This window comes from Cariama cristata, unplaced genomic scaffold (genome assembly GCF_000690535.1).
Source record: "Cariama cristata isolate BGI_N322 unplaced genomic scaffold, ASM69053v1 scaffold41837, whole genome shotgun sequence".
Classification (NCBI taxonomy): domain Eukaryota; kingdom Metazoa; phylum Chordata; class Aves; order Cariamiformes; family Cariamidae; genus Cariama; species Cariama cristata.
Window position 1 is genome coordinate 7,711 of NW_009628068.1, and position 18,972 is coordinate 26,682.

Here is an 18,972-nt window from a genome sequence, read left to right on the forward strand (position 1 = left end):
TTTCAAAACATCTCAAGAACAAGGTACCATGCTGTTCATGAAGACCACAGCCAGTAAGCTTCAAGCATGAGATCACACAGAAGAATGCATGCACACACATGCTTTTCCTCTAACAGCTCTTAGAAACCACTGCTGTGTGTTCTCTTACCATCGTCCCTTCTCTGCCTTCTTTTAAAATACTAATTTAAAAATAAATTAATATTACATTTTAAAGAAAAAAAAAAATCACTGATCTCTTACTGTTTCTTTGGGAAATCTTAAAGCATCTACTTTTATTATGAAATGAACTTGCCCAATGAAAGTTGTACTTGAAAAAGACTACGTAAAACCTGAACTGGAGCTGGGGATTTAGTTCAGTATCTCAACAAGTAAACAGAAGCTTTTACCTAACCTAGAAGTCCAGTCGACTCCTACTAAGACCAACCAGAAGATTACCATTGACTTTACAGAGGTTTAGGTAGGGCTCAGGTAGGGAAAAGTCAGCTTTCAAATGCAGAGGCCTCGTGCTGACTTTTCGTGGGACTTCATTTCTGCTCCAGTCACACTGAGACTTTGGTTAAATGAGGGCTTGAAGCTGGACAGTTGTTCAGTGAAGTAGATTGGTTAAGTGAATTAACAGCAGACATCCCAGGCTTTGGGCAACTCTGTCTAAAGCCCTGTAAACAGATTTTAAAGCTGTTCCTCTCTTTTCATCAAGGCTGACTAATTAAAAAGCCAGTCCCAAATTCAAAAGCACAGACAAAACTATTATCTGACCACATAATGCATCACATCAGGACTAAAACCAAGCAGGTATTTTTAAACTCATCCACTTAATGCAGTATTTACTTCCTAGACTTTGATCTCAGCATCTCCTCTGACAATATCAAATTCTTGGGTAGTTCACACATGACACAGCACTAAAGAAGGAAAATGAATTTCAGCTGTATTGACTAAGTATCTCTTTTTCTGTAACAGCTCACATTTTTACTGATATAGCAACAAACCTTTTGCCAATGATTTGGAATGACAGTTACATCAGGTATATATGTGCAGGTGTGTTGATGGTCTGACCTACTGGGAAAAAAAAGCAAAACTGATCCCCAAAACAGAGCACTGAAACCATTATGCATTGAAAACAAACACTGTACACATCCACTACTCCTCATACACAAGTCACAAGTGCAATATCCTTTGAAAAAAATTGTTCCTCAAAGGAAACCCATAGAGGCAGAGTTTTTTAGTGTTATGTTTAGTAAGATAATGTGGGCGTCTGTTGGAAATCACAGGTTGGAATTTTTTTTAATTTTTTTTTTTTTTTTTAATAAGGCAAGAGGTTTATGTTCCAGAAGAACAGATGGGATAAAGAATGAAGAAATGTTTCGAAAATGACACATTCTTTCAAGTTTCTTTCTCATTTGACATTCATATTACAAAATAAAGATTTTTAAAAGTGCTATATGCTTTGTAAGTCTCATCACAATACATAAAGCAAAATTTTACACCTGCTGCCTAAGACAAAATGTTAGTGGCAGTGTTAGCAGTAGATTAGACTCTAGCGCTCTCATTTCCCTCAATGTCTCGAAGAACCTCCTTCATGCTTAAAGAACAAACAAACCCCACTCTACACATATTCCAGAATCATTTAGAGTCATCTTCTAAAGTAACAGACTCCATGAAGATGATAACAGTTGACTAGTGGCTTGCTTGATACCAAACCCAAGGCTCATTGTACCCAGTATCCTGGCTCTTTGATCAGCCAGTATGAGAGAGAAAATGTTGAGACAAAACCATGACAACATTGACAGATATGCCAAAGGGATTTAAAAAAATTCTAACAAAAAACAAATGTAAAAAAATTCAACCACCAGCCCTCAGCTGTTAGCCGATTTTAAAAAGGTAGAGCAGTTTGCAGTAAACAATGATATTTTAAATCTTCGAGGACATACAGAAACATCCCTCCCACCCAGCAATCAGACATGAAGGATTTCTGCAGCACAGTCTTCTGGCTCTGTGTAATGTGAAGAGTTTGTGTCTGAATGGTGAACTCCAAGCGTTTCTTTACTTTCGAAGCTTGGCTCCATTAGTGCAGATTTTTCAAAAATATTCTTTTTGCTAGTTTCCGGACAGTTTTGTACATATATTACTCGGTTATAAGCTTTAAGTCTCTTCCACAGCTGTACGTACACTTTGCATTGTACATACATGAACAGAAGTCCTCCAGTGAAACCAATGGCCACAACCACCAGCTTAGTCCAAAATGGCCACTCTAGAATCCCTGGAAGAAAGAAAACAAAAAAAGAAGGAAGAAAAAGGACTTGGTCAATCTTGGCTGTACTACATTGGATCTCTCAAAACCTAAGGAAACTGTCACAGAGTCTGGGCCACACAAACTATTCTTATTTTGCCATTTTTCTTGTTTGGTCTTCCCCCCCCCCCACCCCCCCGCTTCAAGTCAAACGCATGCAGATTTTTTCTTCACATATCACTTTTATTCTCATCCACCAGAGGAAAAACAAAACAATTGATTTTCTGTGCCTGAGTCCTTGTGCAGCACAATCACAAACAGAGTCAAGGCAACAGCCAGTAATATATTTAGGTCTTTTTACACCTGTTTTTAAAGAAAAATAGGATCAGATTATGAAAGGGATTCTATGGCATGGCCTCCTCTTCATAGCAGGACACTCAACTCAGTGACTCAAGAAGTCTGTTCCACTCTGTGATTATACAGTACCTGGAGCCATAGTCTTTAAACTCAAAAGGGAATGATTGTTACCATCTAGCCTGACATGTTCGTTATACAGACCAGACAATTTTATCTGCATCAGTAACTTGTATTTGAACTACAGCATCTCTTCTGATGCAAAACTGCAAAAGTTGGAGATGCTGAAGCATTCTGGCAAGCTTACCCTCCATCATTAAAAATGACCACCATTACTTTTTCTGGATTTGTCTAGCTTGAACTTTCAGATGTTGGATCTTGTTACATGTCTACCAACTACTTTTAAATGAGAGACTATTCATTTTATACATTCTGCTTGCTTAGGTCCTGTATCCACCCAGCCTCTCTCCTCTTTAAAGATAAGCGGCATCACAAGATGGATATGAAACTATGCTGAATCACCCACTATCAGTTTTCTCTGAGAATAAAATCATGGCCTTGCAAGTCTTCAAAGTTTTTACCAAGATACAGGCCAGTGTTTGTTCAGAAATGTGTGGTAGGGTGGGAGGAATGAAAATATTTTAGTCCCAAAATACAAAGGGCACTGCAGCGTGACTACTGATTAAATCCCACATGTGATTAATACCTGAACTTCTGATTCACAGGTGAGCTATCTGATGCCATCTGTAGGCAGTGATAGTATATGCTTGCCCCTGTGCAGACATGAATGTATACCCACACATACTCTCCACAGCCCCCAGCTCATCACAACACTGCCCAGATTTAGAATCCAAATGAAGGGAGCAAAGAAGGCACTATAACATGTACTAAATATTCACCGTATTCCACCTATTCATGTTCATCTAATATATTTATTGGCTAAAATAACCTGGAGACGATAAATCTTTCAAAGCATATGCTTTTCATTATCATATGGAAACCTTACACTGAAAGGCCAACAATTTTCACCATACATGAAAGAGATGGGGTTAGATGGAACAGAAACTAAAAGATCTCATTCAAAGCAGCTTCCTGACTGAAGTCATGAACAATCAAACTACAGCCCAAATGAGAAATGACAGTAAAACCGTTCAGTTTGAAGTGTGATTCTGCTCTGAAGAGACTGTAACACCTCTGTGGATTTGCAAGTTTATTGATGCTCAGCTACCTCCCTAGATGATGCTCTTCAAACACCAGCAAAAAATTTTCCAACTCCATGTCCAGTTGGCATGCAATCCTCTGTAAGCAAGGACAGCTCGCCTTCTTAATGGCTCCCAGCCTTGGTAGATACCCCATCCCTTCTATCCCCACCTTCAGGGACAGCTCAGCTGTCTTAGAAACAGTTCTGTGACAGCTGCAAATTTGCTGAATAGAAAGAAAACCCTGTTGATTTACCTCAAAGATTTGGATTTAGGTTCCTCTTACTACTTCTCTTTTTAAAAACTGTTCTGGTTTTTGCCCAGTTGAAAGGTAGACATAGCAGCAAACAAATGCTTACATTTTTATCTGCTCAGTAAGTCTTCCAATTAAAAACTAAATTAGCTAAGGCAATGTAATTTTGTGTCTGGCTACAGTGGATTAGCTCTCATATCTGCGCATTTCACAAGCACAAACTAAATTGACTTGAAGTGGACTTAAAAAGCACCCACAGATGAATTTACACTGATTTAACTAAATCATTTTAGAACTGTGCTTTTAAACCAATCCAATCTCAGGCTAAAGCTGACTAGTCTAAGTATAAACATTACCTGCACACTCATGCTCCGCATTCTCTCTGCATTCAGGATAAATAGTTATTCCAAGAGAATAAGTGGGGAGATAAGCAAGTAACATACCAGTAGTCTGTCCCTGTTTAATCTCTTCAGCGGTCCTGTCTATCAGGACATAGAGAGACCATACAACGCAGGTGATGGCAATGATATGGAATGTTACAGAGCACATGATCTTCCTCCTCTCGCTGGCTGTCATCTGCAGCTTCTCCCACTGGCAAGAAACCCAGAAGCAGAGCAAGAAGATTAGGTGTTTATTGTAGTTATTAGAGAGTATAAAAAGAGAACATTGATAAGAACAAAAACCAGGCAGGAGACCAGTTTCCTCCTAACATGGATTTTGAAAGTCAGATGGCATTATTGCTCTGACCACATCACGTGTGTGATGGCTGGCAGCATACCCTGCTGTGACAGGAGCCATCCTGGTGTTGGAGGGGACCTCCAGTGCTCAGCTCCCATCCAGAGCCTCAGCACAATGTCATCGCACCCTGCTTACCCATGCAGGGGCAAGCCTAGCCCAGAGGGACCCTAACGCAAGACCTTGTGCAGTGCAAGCAAGGCTGCTCCTTCATGTGTTCCCCACTCAACAGCAGGTACCCATAGTCACAGCTGAGCATTGTGCATGGCACAGGGTACCCTTGCTCAGGCAGGCATTCAATAAAACACTGCGATAAAAGTAGTACATGATGCAATTCACCAGTGCGTGTAAGACATATCACACTGAACTCTAGTATCTCGGAGCATAGCCAAGGCTGTTTAGCTTTCAAGGCTGTTTAGTTCTCACCTCCTACCTCTGGGGGTTTCATTCAATCTTCACTTATATTTAACACTACTTACAGCAGTGACACCCATATTTTATTTTCAGTGTTTCAAGTGCACTTAAATACGTATGCCCTAAGAATACACAGTAGAACTGGAATGATAGCTTTTGTAAGGGAGGGGATACAGCAAGTTAAATCCCCAGACCTGCATCTATCAATAATGTTTATACAGCCCAGATAGAAGCCACAAAGTCAGGTCGTTATCATTTAGGAAATATACAAAGAAACTACACAATATTTATAGATGCTTCTAATATGCAAGGAATTGTTCAAAAACAGCTTTTTTTTTTTTTTACCTGAGACACCCAGAAGCTTTTTTTTTTTTTAAATTACTTTTTGGCAATTTCCCCTATGTATATGATGAAAGTTTTTGCCACTGGGATACACAACGTTCATCACATCTGCCTGGAACAGAGAGTTAAGATGGGCTTTTCTCACACTTTCACAAAACATATGCTGGGGCACATAAGCTTCTCATACATACCTATGTGTTTCTAGACAGGTGCATTTGATGTCTCTTAGAATAATGTGTAGAAAATGAGGTCTTTGAAAAGGAGCAATAATATGGAACAGAGTAAAGATGACCTGACTGGTACGATTGAGATCATCCATTATGTTGAATTATTGTTTCCACTCCTACAAATACAAGTATGGTTGAAACATGAAGCAGAGACTCTTTGATCCTCTGTCTTGCCAACAACCAACCTCTTTGGCCAGTCCAAGCCACAACTCCAGTTCTGTGGGCATCCAAATCTTGTCATGGCACAGGAATTGAAGACTTCCAGCAACTACATGCTAGACTTATGTTATGCTAGAAAGCTATATTCTTCCAATCTTCTCAGAAAAAGATTGGACAAAAAATTCCCTTTGGACGTTGTATTTTAAACAGATAATTGCTTTTTCATCTAAACAAAGGTGTTTACTTTTGACAGAAAGTATAAATTAATTAAATTATTTTGTCAAAAAGTAAGCATGTGAAATCTATTTGTGAATGCTTTTACAGAGCCACAGGACTTGCGTTTTGACTAACTTATATTTCTCTTTTCTATTCCACAGCTTGAGGTCCTCTGCTGGGCAATACCTCCTGTGAACCAAACCAAACTGCACCACCTCATCTCTTCAAGAGATATGACTGCACAACAAAAGAGAAGATATTCTGCAAACTAGCACTAGCCCATAGAGGGAACTAGAATCTGTAGGTCCCTGCTGCATTATTCCGATGATACAGCATGCAGCATTTCCCCCAGTTAAAAGAGTCAGCAGATCTGGGTTTTTGAAGTGTTGTTAAAACAAAAAATTCAGCAGAAAATTTAGATTTCATGTCTTTTTTTTTTTTTATTGAAATTTTAAAATGGACTATCCCTCTCTTGTCTCCCTTCATCTTCGCTTGAACCATGACATGTTTAGTTTTTCATTCACTTCCCTTAGTAACTTCAAGTTTGAACAGCCTAATGCTGCGATACTACCTTAAGATGCTGAGGAAGTTTAATTCCATTTCTACCCCACAGACAAGCACAAGCCCTATTATTTGTCCCATCCTGTTCATAATCACCAGTTCCAGATTGTTTTCTCCTGACTGACAGGATACTATAAAGGTCGAGGTGAAGCTACAGAGGCAGCTTATCTTCTGGCTGCAGCTGAACCTCTAAGAAGACTCTTTACATATAGTTGAGAGGTAAATTCCATCTTCTCCTTCTGTTTATGGCTCTGTCCCTACCTTCTGGCATCTGGTCTCTTTCCCACAGATGACTTGTTCAGATATAACTAATGATGTTGAATCACTCATTTCTGAAGGTGCCCAACAGCTTTTTCTCACAGGGCACAAATATTCAGAAAATGTTTCCCACCCACTCCAGGCAGAGAAAGCACAGAAAAACTAGCAGCCAACTACCAACCACAGCAACTCTTTTTACTTACAATTATCTAGAGTAGTTTCTTTAATGTCCTATGACTGGGCTGTGCAAACTATTGCCTGTGCAGATAACAGAGCCTATGACAGCAAATATTGCAGCTCAGAGGCACTATGCTCTGTGCCAAGGGGGCTACCAAAGGAAAATCTGCAGTACTTAGAAGGCAACGATTCACCGCAGTCATAAGCAGAGGTCATCCTATCAACTGGACACGCTAAGATATATACTTTGTAGATTGTACATCTCTATAAAAAAAATAAGAGATGCTTGAAATCTGCTCTATTTTCTGCTAGGAGTCACTTTTAGGAATTGGACAAGTTCTCATAACAGCTTTTGGATGGCTGTAATTCTGACTTCCCACCCTACATGATTTAGGCTCATCATAATTGAATTTAATGTTTCTCATTTATTCTAGTTCCAAACTGAGGTTACTGTTATTAACCTCTTCCACTTCGGTAGATGTGGCAAGATTTGACTCTGCTCAGAATACCAGTGACTTCCATCTCAAAATCCTGATGGTAAGGACCAACTGAAATTGAAAGCCTGAAGGATGTGGGAAAACAAAAAGCATACAAGCAAAAAACTGGGCTTACAATATAAGTAGCATTTAAGTACCTATACTTTAAGGCACCAGATTTATGAAAGCTACTTTTCTATAAAACAAAAATACAAGTTCTAGCAACCTGAAGTGCTAAAACCTAGCCATTCAGAGTCTAAGAAAAGGTAAAAATGAAAACACATTTATTGGTGAACCTTCTTCTATTTACACTGTAATACTTTCACTAAAATAGGTTTGCTCCTTTAAAACAGAAAAAAAAGCTACAAATTTTAACGAAATTACACTCAAAAATTGTGATTTAAAGAAAGTTTAACCTGAAATCCTCATATTTTCAAGAGAACTTAAAAGCCACGTGGACCTCAGAGCAGCAAACTAAAGCAGTAATACAAAACTCCATATTTAAAAAAAAATGTGGATAACTGCAGAGCAAATACCTTTGTGCATCAGCTCCAAAATGTAACTGTAAAGAAAAAAATCAGGTTGCTGCATGCATATATGTATATGTGTGTGTATCTGTGTACATTTACACACAGAGAGCTGCTGGGCTACAACAACTAACTCTCAGAGCTGGATTCCACTGACATTGAATTTGCCAGACTGAGTGTTAATTTAAATCCTTTTGCACCTATAAAAAACTGACCAGACTTACTAAGGAGCCATAGGAACATGATAAACATGTGAGAGGTGCTGCAGGCTCATGGACAAGGGCAGCCTCTTTTCAGAGTGGATCTGTGTTTAACAAAGTATTTGCTTGGGGAAGCAGGTCTTGCGCCTACCTTTCGCAAAGGCTTCAGTTTTGTCTCCATGATGAACTCATACTTGCACAGTTCACAGCATCGTGTATCTGAGCTCTTGATCCATTGCTGCAGGCAGGCTTGGTGCACAAAATGAAGACTTCCCGTGCAGTGACAAGGGGTAATCAAAGGGCTGTCATCATCTCCTTCACAGTGACATATCCTGAATCAGAAGCAAAGTTGCTCATTAGGAGAAGAGGACACAGAAAGGATGTGGAAGAGGCATGTAATATCTATGATCACACAAGGTTGTCCATTGAGGATCCTGAGATATACATATGAAAGGAGTGTGTTCCATAAAGGAGCTAAAACTAAAAAACACCATTGCTGTGCAAGAACATACACAAACACAAAATAACTGAGCACAGACACTGCTAAGGAGACAGTTGCTTTCTAACAGATGAGGTGGACACACAGAGCCTGACAGAAATGCAGTATCCAAAAGAAAAAACAGGGTAAGAAATGACAACACTTCATCTAGAACAATAGCACTTAACTGAAAATTGCATTTAAACAGATCAGACAGCACTTCCCAAGACAAAATATGCACAGAGAGGTACAGCTACTCATGGATTACGATCTGAAACAGAAAACAAAATTCCCAAACCAATGACGAAACAGCCCACCCCAGTATCATACAGAGTTAATTTAGACAGCCTGGATTTTGCACAAGAGAAGTGATTACTTCTAGTGCCAATTGCTAAGAGACAGATCCACACTGCTAAGCTACAGCACTGAATCTCCCTAAAACACACCTAAACGGACTAATGGTTTTGCTCTCCAATTCTTACGTTGCAAGAGCTGCTAAGGAAGCATCAGTTCTGCAAAATTCCCCATTTCCCTCACAGCCCAACTGTGCAGACAGCAAGGACACCTGATACAGTGTTACTGCCAGGTGCTGACATTTGATTTCCAGCTTCAATTTATACACAACCCTTGGGTTGCATCAAACATCTCCAAATCCTTCTAACCATGTGGAAGAGGTCAGGAATTGAAAGGGGGATGGTAAGGAGCTCAGGGAATGAATATAAAAGTTACTAAGGATATACGGAGTACATCCTGGCATGCTGCCATCCATGTCTATTACTGAAATCTCTTACTGATGCTTAGCATCTTGTCTCTTGCAACCTTGCTGATAGCTGGCAAGTGGAAATGAAAGAGTGGGTGGATTACAAGAGCGTCTTGTTGATGACAAGCCAGTACGGAACTAGATTTTGCTGGTAATGAGGGGGAAATCAAATTATATTGGCAAGTACTTACAAAGCCAGCTTCAGAAAGTGCTGTCAAGGAGGAGAAAGATTAGGATAGTAAAATGCTATGCAGAGGGATGGGACGTTTGCTCCTGTAGTTGGTGATTCCTGCTCCTCAGCCACATTTTGGAGCTGGGATGGGGCAGACCTACAGACAAGTCACCATGAAGACAGTCCAGAGCTGGCTGTTCCCACCACCAGTGCACATGACTAATCCTCTGTAGTTGGAACAAGGACATCCATCCTTTTTGGACCTCACACTATGGACATCACATAGGCCCACCACTAACACCCAGTACTCAGATTCCCCTTTCGACTACGGCATCCAGAAAGCCCTTTACAAATAAGAGTGTGGTGGGATACAAACTGTGAGGAAAAGACCAAAAAAACCCCCAAACTTAAGCTTTAGTGACCTGATCTCAGAAGCAATTTTCAAACAGTCTGTCTTCCTCCTGACTCCCCATCCTCTGACCAAACCAGCAGTGACTGTCAGGACAAAACATTGCTCATTAAACACCAAGACATGTTCAGCTTGGCCTTTAATATGCGTAGCTGTTCTCTCATAATATTCCCAGTTTTGGCACTGATAAGAGAAAAATACCATCTCAGAATGCCAAACCTGAAACAAATTGCAAGAGAATTTATTTGATTCCAAAGGAAATTCTTTTGCTTAGTAGCCTTGTTAAGTGCATCAGAGGGTGCAGGACAGCAGAGAGAAGGCTGCATGCTTCAAATCGCACATATTAAAGCAAGGTGACAGGGTGAAAGAAAAGACAGAAACAGCAGAAAGGCAGGGGAAAGCAGAATGGTCACCACTGCACATGGGAGGGCTCGAAGGTAGGTGGTTCTCTGGTAAACCAACCTGCAAGTATCCCCTGATGTGGATACAGGGGAGAGAGGGGGGAATTTTTCTGAGAGGGGGGAAGGGCAGTCAAGGTCACTGTCCTTCTCAACTGAACAGAGCGGCGCCCGCTGCTCTTTTGTTTTCAATTTCACTGAGGCGCTGTCCTCAAAGACATCATCGTCTCCCATATCATCAGAGCAGAAGTCCGTGCTTTCCACCAGCACGCTGGAGGATTTCTCAGCTTGGAAGTGACTGGAATAGCTCTCCAGTTCGTGGAACTTATGCAGGCTGCTGGTGCTGGAGGTGTGGGAGAAGGAAAAAAGGTAACGCAACAGTTTTTTGCTCCTTGAGGTGTCATGGTCCACTCTGTCCTCCAGCAAGGGGATATGTACAGCGCTGTGGTTCTCTGCTTCTCCTGATGCACTCGAGTAGTTGGAAAGGGAAGGGATACAGGAGTGCTTAGAATTGCTAAAAGAAAGAGGCCTGAGATTCAGTGGTTTCCTCTCTTTAAGATGAAATTTGTTAATCCTTAAACACTGTTCTTGAGTTGGGGTCAATTTGCCTTCTGAGCATGTTCGCTCCACATAGTCAAAGCACTCACTGGTGCTCTGTGCCTTCTGGTCCACGTCATTGAGGGACTTCGAGAATTTCAGAGTGCGTGTGGGCTTTACGTTCTTAGCAGACCTGAGTGCCTGGCCCCGATCCTGCCCACAGGAGTTTCTCTTTGCTGGACGTAACGTGTCCTGACAGATTACTGTCACAGTGACCCCTTGTGTCAGAGGGCTCTGGCAGTGAGGATTTTTCAAGACAACAGCAGACTGCACTGGACTGTGATGACAACACTCAGAAAACACTGCACTGGAACTGCATGCAGAACAGTGGAATAAAAGCACAGAAAGTAAAAAACAATTACAAAAGATAACATATATAATTAAAAGTGAAGAAATGAGAATTACTGCTACTGTGGGAACGGCAAACATAGCAGGGCCAAACAGTTGGTGGGATTCAACAAAGCAGTGTTAGACAGCAGTCAAGTCAAACAAATGGGATGCTTCATATGGGAACCTCACATCACTTACTTCCCCATACATGTGCTTTTTCAGTTTTGTGTTTTCTTAATTTGAACCTCTCACGAGCCTCACTGTAGCCATGCAAGCAACACACTTTACCTGCAGATGTCCTGGTTGGATGGTGTAACAGAAGTCCGAGAGAAGCTATGAGGGGCAGAGATAGAGGTTGGACTTCCAGCCTGCAGTGAAATTAAAACAAACAAACAGAAGCAAGTCACAAGTTGGAAGAGTTTGGCATGCACAGCAACCACCTTCAGGGTTAAGCACAGCATATAGAGTCAGATATCACTCTGTATCAGATACTCAAGGGCTAGTTGCAAGGAAGTGGCTTTACTGTTAAAGGTTAGAAAGTGAGGTCACACAGCCTCATCCTTGGAAAAATGGTAATCAGAACAGAAACATTTTCCCCCAAGTCAAATGCAGCAATCTCTGGAGCGGAACCTGCCAGCTGTCAAACATTGCACAGAACAATAGCTCAGGAAATGAGCAACGCTACGGTAATTAGAATAATTAGATGGAGGTGTGTGTATAGACTAGTCAAAACTTAGCTACCACATAATAGCTAATCCTTCCATTTATAATGATGACAAGAGATTAGAGGCTTTTGTGTTTTTTTTTTCACAAGACAGAACCTTCAGTAATTCAGTAATTTAAACACTATTTGGGGACTTACTTGCCATACTAGCATATGCACATGAACACCATCTGCCAAACTAGACCATTCCCTGAAGTACTCTTTGTACTTTGCGAGGCCTTTCATCCTGCTCTTACTCTGACAAGGTCTTCCACCTACTTGCACAAGAGGTGTGGCAGTAGTCACATTCCTAAGACCCAACAAGAGCACAGTGAGAAACAGAATAACTGAAGAATTCAGCTGAACTAACTCAAAAAAAATAAAGCTAAGCTCTTGGCATATTTAACACTTAATAGACAAGCCTCTAAAATCAATATGGTAAGAAAGATCATTGTTGCAGAGTTGGGACTCGATAGGCTATTAGTATAGGCCTTTTCTACCGCTATATTCTATGGGTCAGTAACAGAAACTTCCCAGCTTCCTAGAGCTTTTGGTGAGGAGGAAACCTGCGTTGATAAACTTGTAACAGAGAATCTTTAAACCTGGTTCTCCCATGTTCAGCTGCTGGATAGGCTGTGCTGCTCACCCACTGCTGCAAAACACTGCTTGCATTTCAAAATTCAAACAAAGATTTACAGCTCTTTTGATCTGCAAAGCAAAGCCTGAAACCCAGGAAAGAACAATGCAAACAGCACAACAGAAGTATCAACACCACGCTGGGCTGCACAAAAACCAGCACCGCCAGCACAGACCTGAGCCAGGCAAGTGCACAAAGCCAGATCCGGAGAGACCTCAGGTCATGAAAGGTGTGTCGCCACAGAAGCACGCTGTGCCCAGCCCTGTACTTCAGCTCAAGATGCCAGAGCTAGCTCAGTCATCACCGCTTTGATGATCTCTGATCATGGTGCAACACACAACACACTATATCTGTCTCAGGACTCTTCAATTCTGTATTTAACTTATTAAAAGCCCCTATGGTATATTTAAACAAGGCCGCTGCAGGCTTTTTTCACTCTCATAGCAAAAGCAAGGTCCCTTGTCACACAATATACTCTTCTTTCTTTCCCAGAGAAGATGGGTATACTAGGATACACATGATGCTTTATAAATACAGATGCAACCATCATCTTCCGTGTTACGGGACTCATCTGTTAAAGTTTTGTTTCTCCAGCCAACAGCACTACAGAGACCAACGTATCTGGCCTCACACAGGGATGTCTCAGGTGCACCGAGCCTGAAAAAAAACAGGTATCCATTTACAACTGGGTCTGCAAAAGTCGAGGGCAAGACTCAAACACACACCTATTGATCCATAGCAACACACTGTAACTTATTTCCCTTCCTACCCAGCTTGGTACACATATAGAAGAAAAACCAAGAGAATAACCTTGGGCCAGGAAGCAAACCGATCTATGTTATCTCCGTGACAAAACAAATTCAAGACTTAACTATGAAAAGAAACTATGGTTCTTTACATTTTACACCACTTGCATATGCTAATGATACAGGATACCCATCATACAGTGAGGTGAATTCAGATATTACTTGGAAATTTGCTATTTGATGCTTAACCTCTCCTAAAAGCAGGTACATCTCTGACTTCAAACCCTACCTTTTAAAAAGAGTTTATGCAATAATTTTTTTTTTAAAGAAAGACTGACAAGTTAGTGGAAGACTCAACACACTATAAACTGCTGCTATAATTATGCAAATGAAAATTAGTAAGGCTTAAATAACAAATTATTTAAAAGGACATATTTAGCAATCTTCTAAAAACAAAATATTGAACCAGTAAAACAGCATGTTACATTCTGCCATGGAAACAGAGCCATATATTGTTGGAACTGAAGTCACAAATCAAATTAATAAATCTGTCTCAGGTTTTACGTTATGAGCAAATCACAGAAGGAAACCTGCTTAGAATGAATCCAATCTCTCTACTCCTTCACTTTAGCACTGAAGCTTTCCAAAAAAAGTCAGTGGTATATATAACGTGACAGTCTAATAGCAGATGACTAGATTCAATGATCCAAAATTACCCTTCTGAAACCATGTTACTGGTGTCTTGATCCAATTGCCTGGCACTAAGACAGTGTCAAAGTCTTGTCACTTGGGAAATCAAAAGGCTGGGACAAACAAGAAATTGTGGAATTTCATTTGCATTTCAAGCTTACTATTTTGCTTCTAGATGCCAGCACTGTTCAGGAGAGCTTGCAAAAACCCCACATTTCAGGCACATTTTCTTTTCCTCCTATCTTGCTGCTTCAAAACAGGAGGTCCTTTGCTCCATCTTCATACATAATGCAAATGCAACCAAAATATGAACAGAAATTAACACATTTGGAAAAGCACCACAAAGTGGAACAACAAAACATTGGAAGAGGTTATACCTCACCCTTGGTTTAAGCTAACGTAAGCTGTGACTACCACCAAAAGCCATGGTTCAATGAGCCTCCAGTCTCTCAGTTTGTCCTCCTTTCCTCCCATACTTCCTGCTCGTGAAGCTATTTACACAGCTGCACTGCAAATCAGATTAGGATGGCAAGGTGAGGCAAAACTAACCACTTCTTTTACTGAGCTTGTTTAATGCCAGTCACTTCCCTAGCTTCAGCTGCGGGAGGAACATCAGTCAGTCAGAGCAATGAGCCTCTAATGGTGAGGCACAACTCACTAACAAGAGAAGAGCATAGTAAAATTGAAGCTGCTGCCAAGAGCCCAAAAAGTAAATTCAGCCAGTTCTAGAAGCAGAGGTGCATGCAGCTGATGCTAGTCAGTCCACACAGCTCACCTGGGTTTACTGACTCAGATATAGCTGCTATCAGGCAGAGGTGTGCCACAGAAAATAAGAAACACTGGCAGCCTTGGACCAGAACAGGGCAAAGAAGAGGCAATGTGATGGGTGAATGGAACAGAGAAGCAGACCCAGCTAGCTCGGAGCTCTGAGGTTGCTCCCACACAAGGCTTAGCTCTGAAGAGACTGGGAAATGAAGCAATCAAAGCCTTCACCACTCTGTAGCTTCTGGCACACATCATCATTAATGCCCCAGCAGCACCCTCCCAAGTAGAAGCACTTTGGTTGAACTGGTGACAGCAGCAGCAGGTTTTAAAGCACTCCTCGTCATAGAACATTTCTGCCATGCTCATTATGTGATGAGTAGCCTAAACCTTGACAGCCTGAATTTGACCCCTCTAATCCCAGAATCACTTGCTGAACCTCTGTGAACTTTCATGCCCTTCCCATGAAGGAATATCACCTCCAATTACAAGCCTTGGAGCTATGTGCTAGTGAGTTAGCCTGTACAGCCTGACTGGTTGCCTAAAATAGCTCAGGACTAAAGGTCAATAGTTAGTTAATTGCATATATTGACATTCCCATCTAATGCAATTCAGTGAGGTCATAGTGTGGCCTTCTGCACTGGTGTTTAGATAATCACAGCAACTTTGAAGGCAGCAAACCCTGGAAGCCTACAGCTCTCTGGAGGGTTGCCATCAGGAAGATATATATATCTCTCTTTTTATATATATGTGTGTGTGTATGTGCATACATATATATTTCTATGTACATATATAGAGATATATGTGCTGCCATAGCTGGTTGTTCTCATTCTGTCCCCACTCCATGAACAGCATGATCTGTTGGCGAAAGAACTCAGCCTTTTCTGATTACCTACTTGTGATTACATGCTGCATACCAAAACCACCACCCTCCCTCAGAAAATAAAGTCATCTTTGAAGTGAGCCATAGTGAACACGTCGATGGTTTGAGCATATTCCAAGATAACCTCCTTATCTGAGATGGCACTTCTGGGTACAGTTGCTGTCATCTCACTCTGGGCTGCACTTCAGTACTAGCAATTAAACCTCATTTTAATGAACAGGGCCTGTCACATTCTAAAAACCTTGCTAAATTATTCATTGAAGGTAAAAAGTTAGAAACAACTTAACTCCAGAAGAATTCCTCCACTGATTGGAAGTCTGAAGGAAGCAAAGAAAGGTTTTCCCCCACACCCGCAAATGTCATCATTTCTAGGTGCCACATGAATAGGACCAATACTGTGGCCCTACTATTTGTGCTACAAAAACACCTGAAGGTCTCAGCTAAGGACCCTGAACTAATATACTAGGGACTATACATATTTAATAATATAGCACACCTCCCCTTTGAGCAGATAAAGAGTTAAAGAAAAGAAGCACAATTTTAAGTCTGTTACTCAGGAGGAACTGCAGCACAAACAGCTCCAGACAAATAGAAATTCAGCAATAAAGCAAGGAGCCACACACTCTACAACCCAAATTTCAACCTGGCATTTTGATTATGGGTTTGCCTTTATTTTACACTGTAACGAACACATTTCAAACTAGGGTCTTCTGCTGGGCTAAAAAAATATATAAAATAAGACAGCAATAAAAATCCTAAAAAGGTAGCTGTACCTGCTGTCAAAAAGACTGATGCTAAAAGATGTCTCAAGTGTCACTGGACCATTGCAGCAGTTTCTGTCTGCCTCTGTTCCCCATAAGAACAATGGGAGCACAGTGGTGGTCTTCTCCACTGAGCCAACTCCAACTACCACCAGTTCCTCTGGCGATTAAAGAGGCACAGCTAACCATAACAGGTGTTGGCTCAGTGGAGACATCTGCCAGCACTGCCCCGAAGGTGTCCTGTCCCAAGCACAACCAGTGATCGAGACCCACTACCTTTAATTCCCTGCCTCTGCCCCAAGCAACCCCCCTGCACTGTAACACTTTTACAGCACCAAGATCACAGTGCTGCGATCTGCAATGGGCCACTGGGAGTTTTGTCTGAAACAGATTTGTCTCTCCTGGTATTAACACATCACAATGATGAACGTGGCAGAAGCACATAGGAAAGACAGAATCAGAGGGACGGTTATCACACCCTGTGTTTTAGAAGAACTCATTGCCAAAGAGCTATTTTCTCCCTCTCACAAAGATCGTATTTAAATGTGTATTAAGAAGGCAAGGCTGCTGCTAGACATGAACATGACAGGCACTTATCTGGCATGGTACATGTCCAGAGGTAGCGAAAGCCCCAGGCTCTGCTCCTCCCTTAGTTTACACCACAGAAACCAAACCCAACCACCCCAAGCCTGTTTCGTTGCATGATTTATGTATAGACAGTGATCTCGGAAAGAAAACAGCAGTGATGGGGGCCTTGTGAAAAGCATAACTCCATAACCTGCCTAGTCATAGAATCATCAAGTCCAACCGTATACCCGATGCCACCATGCTCGCTAAACCTATGAAGAGACTCACGGAATCTGACTCTATTTGTGCCACCCCTGCCCCATTCACCTCCCCTCTCTTTGACAGGGGCAGCCCCAGCCCCGTCTCATTCACAGTGGCAAAATTCAGTTCTGCCTGCTGTGCTGAGAAGTCCCGAGCCTGGGCTGAAGGCAGGCAGGGAGGTCTCAAATAAACCCAAGGGACACATTCATCATTTCTCTTGAGCCACTGCAGAACAAATACAATTGCTTGGCTCCAGCCATCGACCAGCAGGACGCAACGTATTTGTGTTTTTATGCTTTCAGCAAGTGCTGTATTCCATGTACACGTTGGCTGACGGCTCTCGCTAAAGTGCACTGCAGCTGTAAAGTCTCCAAAGCTCATCTGTGGAACAGACATGGTTGTTTCACTGCACGCATGCCAAAGGAGGCTTCCAGCTGAACTAGCACACCCAGGCAGCAGTGCAACGAGACCAACCAGCTGTGCTGAGTGTACTAACCTGACACTTTAAATAGCCAGAACAGGCCACTTATGGACAGTCTGGATGTTGTGAAGGGCAGACAGCCCTGCTGACAGGTTGTTTTTGAAAGCTTTTCCTAAATACCAACATGGCAGGATCAAACATCAATAACTTCTGGTCTTCTCCATTAAATCCTCCCTACCAGACTCACGCCATTTTGACTTGCAGTGCATATTAAAGTCAAATGTCTTTAGCTGGGATATGCTGCATTATTCGAATGGAGAGTGGTTAACAAAATGGGGGGGGAAGAAGCTATGGGAATGAGGCATCTGAAATTTTCAGGATGATCAACTCCACCATATAATTTTGGCAACAATTCTATAGGAATCATCAGTCAGCTGCTGGAAAAACTTTGCTTCATACTTTATATAATGTATATGACTAATTAAAATTATGTCTAGAAACTAGGAGCGAAGCTGAACTTAGCGTCCCCTCGTTCTTCATAAAGAAATCTAAAGGAGGATTCTGGCAGGAACTTTGTCTAGAGATACCAGAGCTGAAGGCATTAGAGAAAGGAGGCTATCTGCCCTTTCAAAATCTCCCCAAGCATAATTCAACCTGCCTATAGTACAGGATTAATGTTGCCTAAACCCAGTAACAACTGCACAGGTTCTGCAGGGAGAAAATATATTAAAAAAAAATATATAGACCTTTGACTTTAAAATCTTCCTCAAAATACCTTGAATGGACTGAGGGAACAAAACAGGAAAGGAAACTCCTGCAGGTCCCTCCTTCACAGACTATCCTCATGCCTGTATGAAGTAAGAATCCTGCCCCAGGAGAGGGAATTTATCACAGCACAGGGAGACTATTGCACTCCTTACAAACACAACTGCACCACGCCCCAGCATGAGATACTTGCTCTTGTGGGTGGGGAAAAGAGGCTACCTTAATCTTCATACTACACAATTTTTCCTGTCTTTTTCTTTCCCCAACAGCTCAGTAGAAGGATTTAATTTTTTTTTTTAAAAAACCA

General features: G+C 41.5%; 1 protein-coding gene across 1 annotated transcript; it reads right to left on the minus strand.

Moving 5' to 3' along the window:
• Window positions 1-1,952: 1,952 nt before the first annotated feature.
• Window positions 1,953-17,875, minus strand: MARCH8 (membrane-associated ring finger (C3HC4) 8, E3 ubiquitin protein ligase). Its single transcript, XM_009704633.1, has 6 exons — window positions 17,507-17,875; window positions 11,758-11,837; window positions 10,607-11,452; window positions 8,477-8,657; window positions 4,477-4,624; window positions 1,953-2,257 (listed from the first exon to the last, which is right to left on the minus strand). The coding sequence occupies exons 1-6, from the start codon at window positions 17,873-17,875 to the stop codon at window positions 1,953-1,955; spliced, it is 1,929 nt and encodes a 642-aa protein (XP_009702935.1).
• Window positions 17,876-18,972: the final 1,097 nt, after the last annotated feature.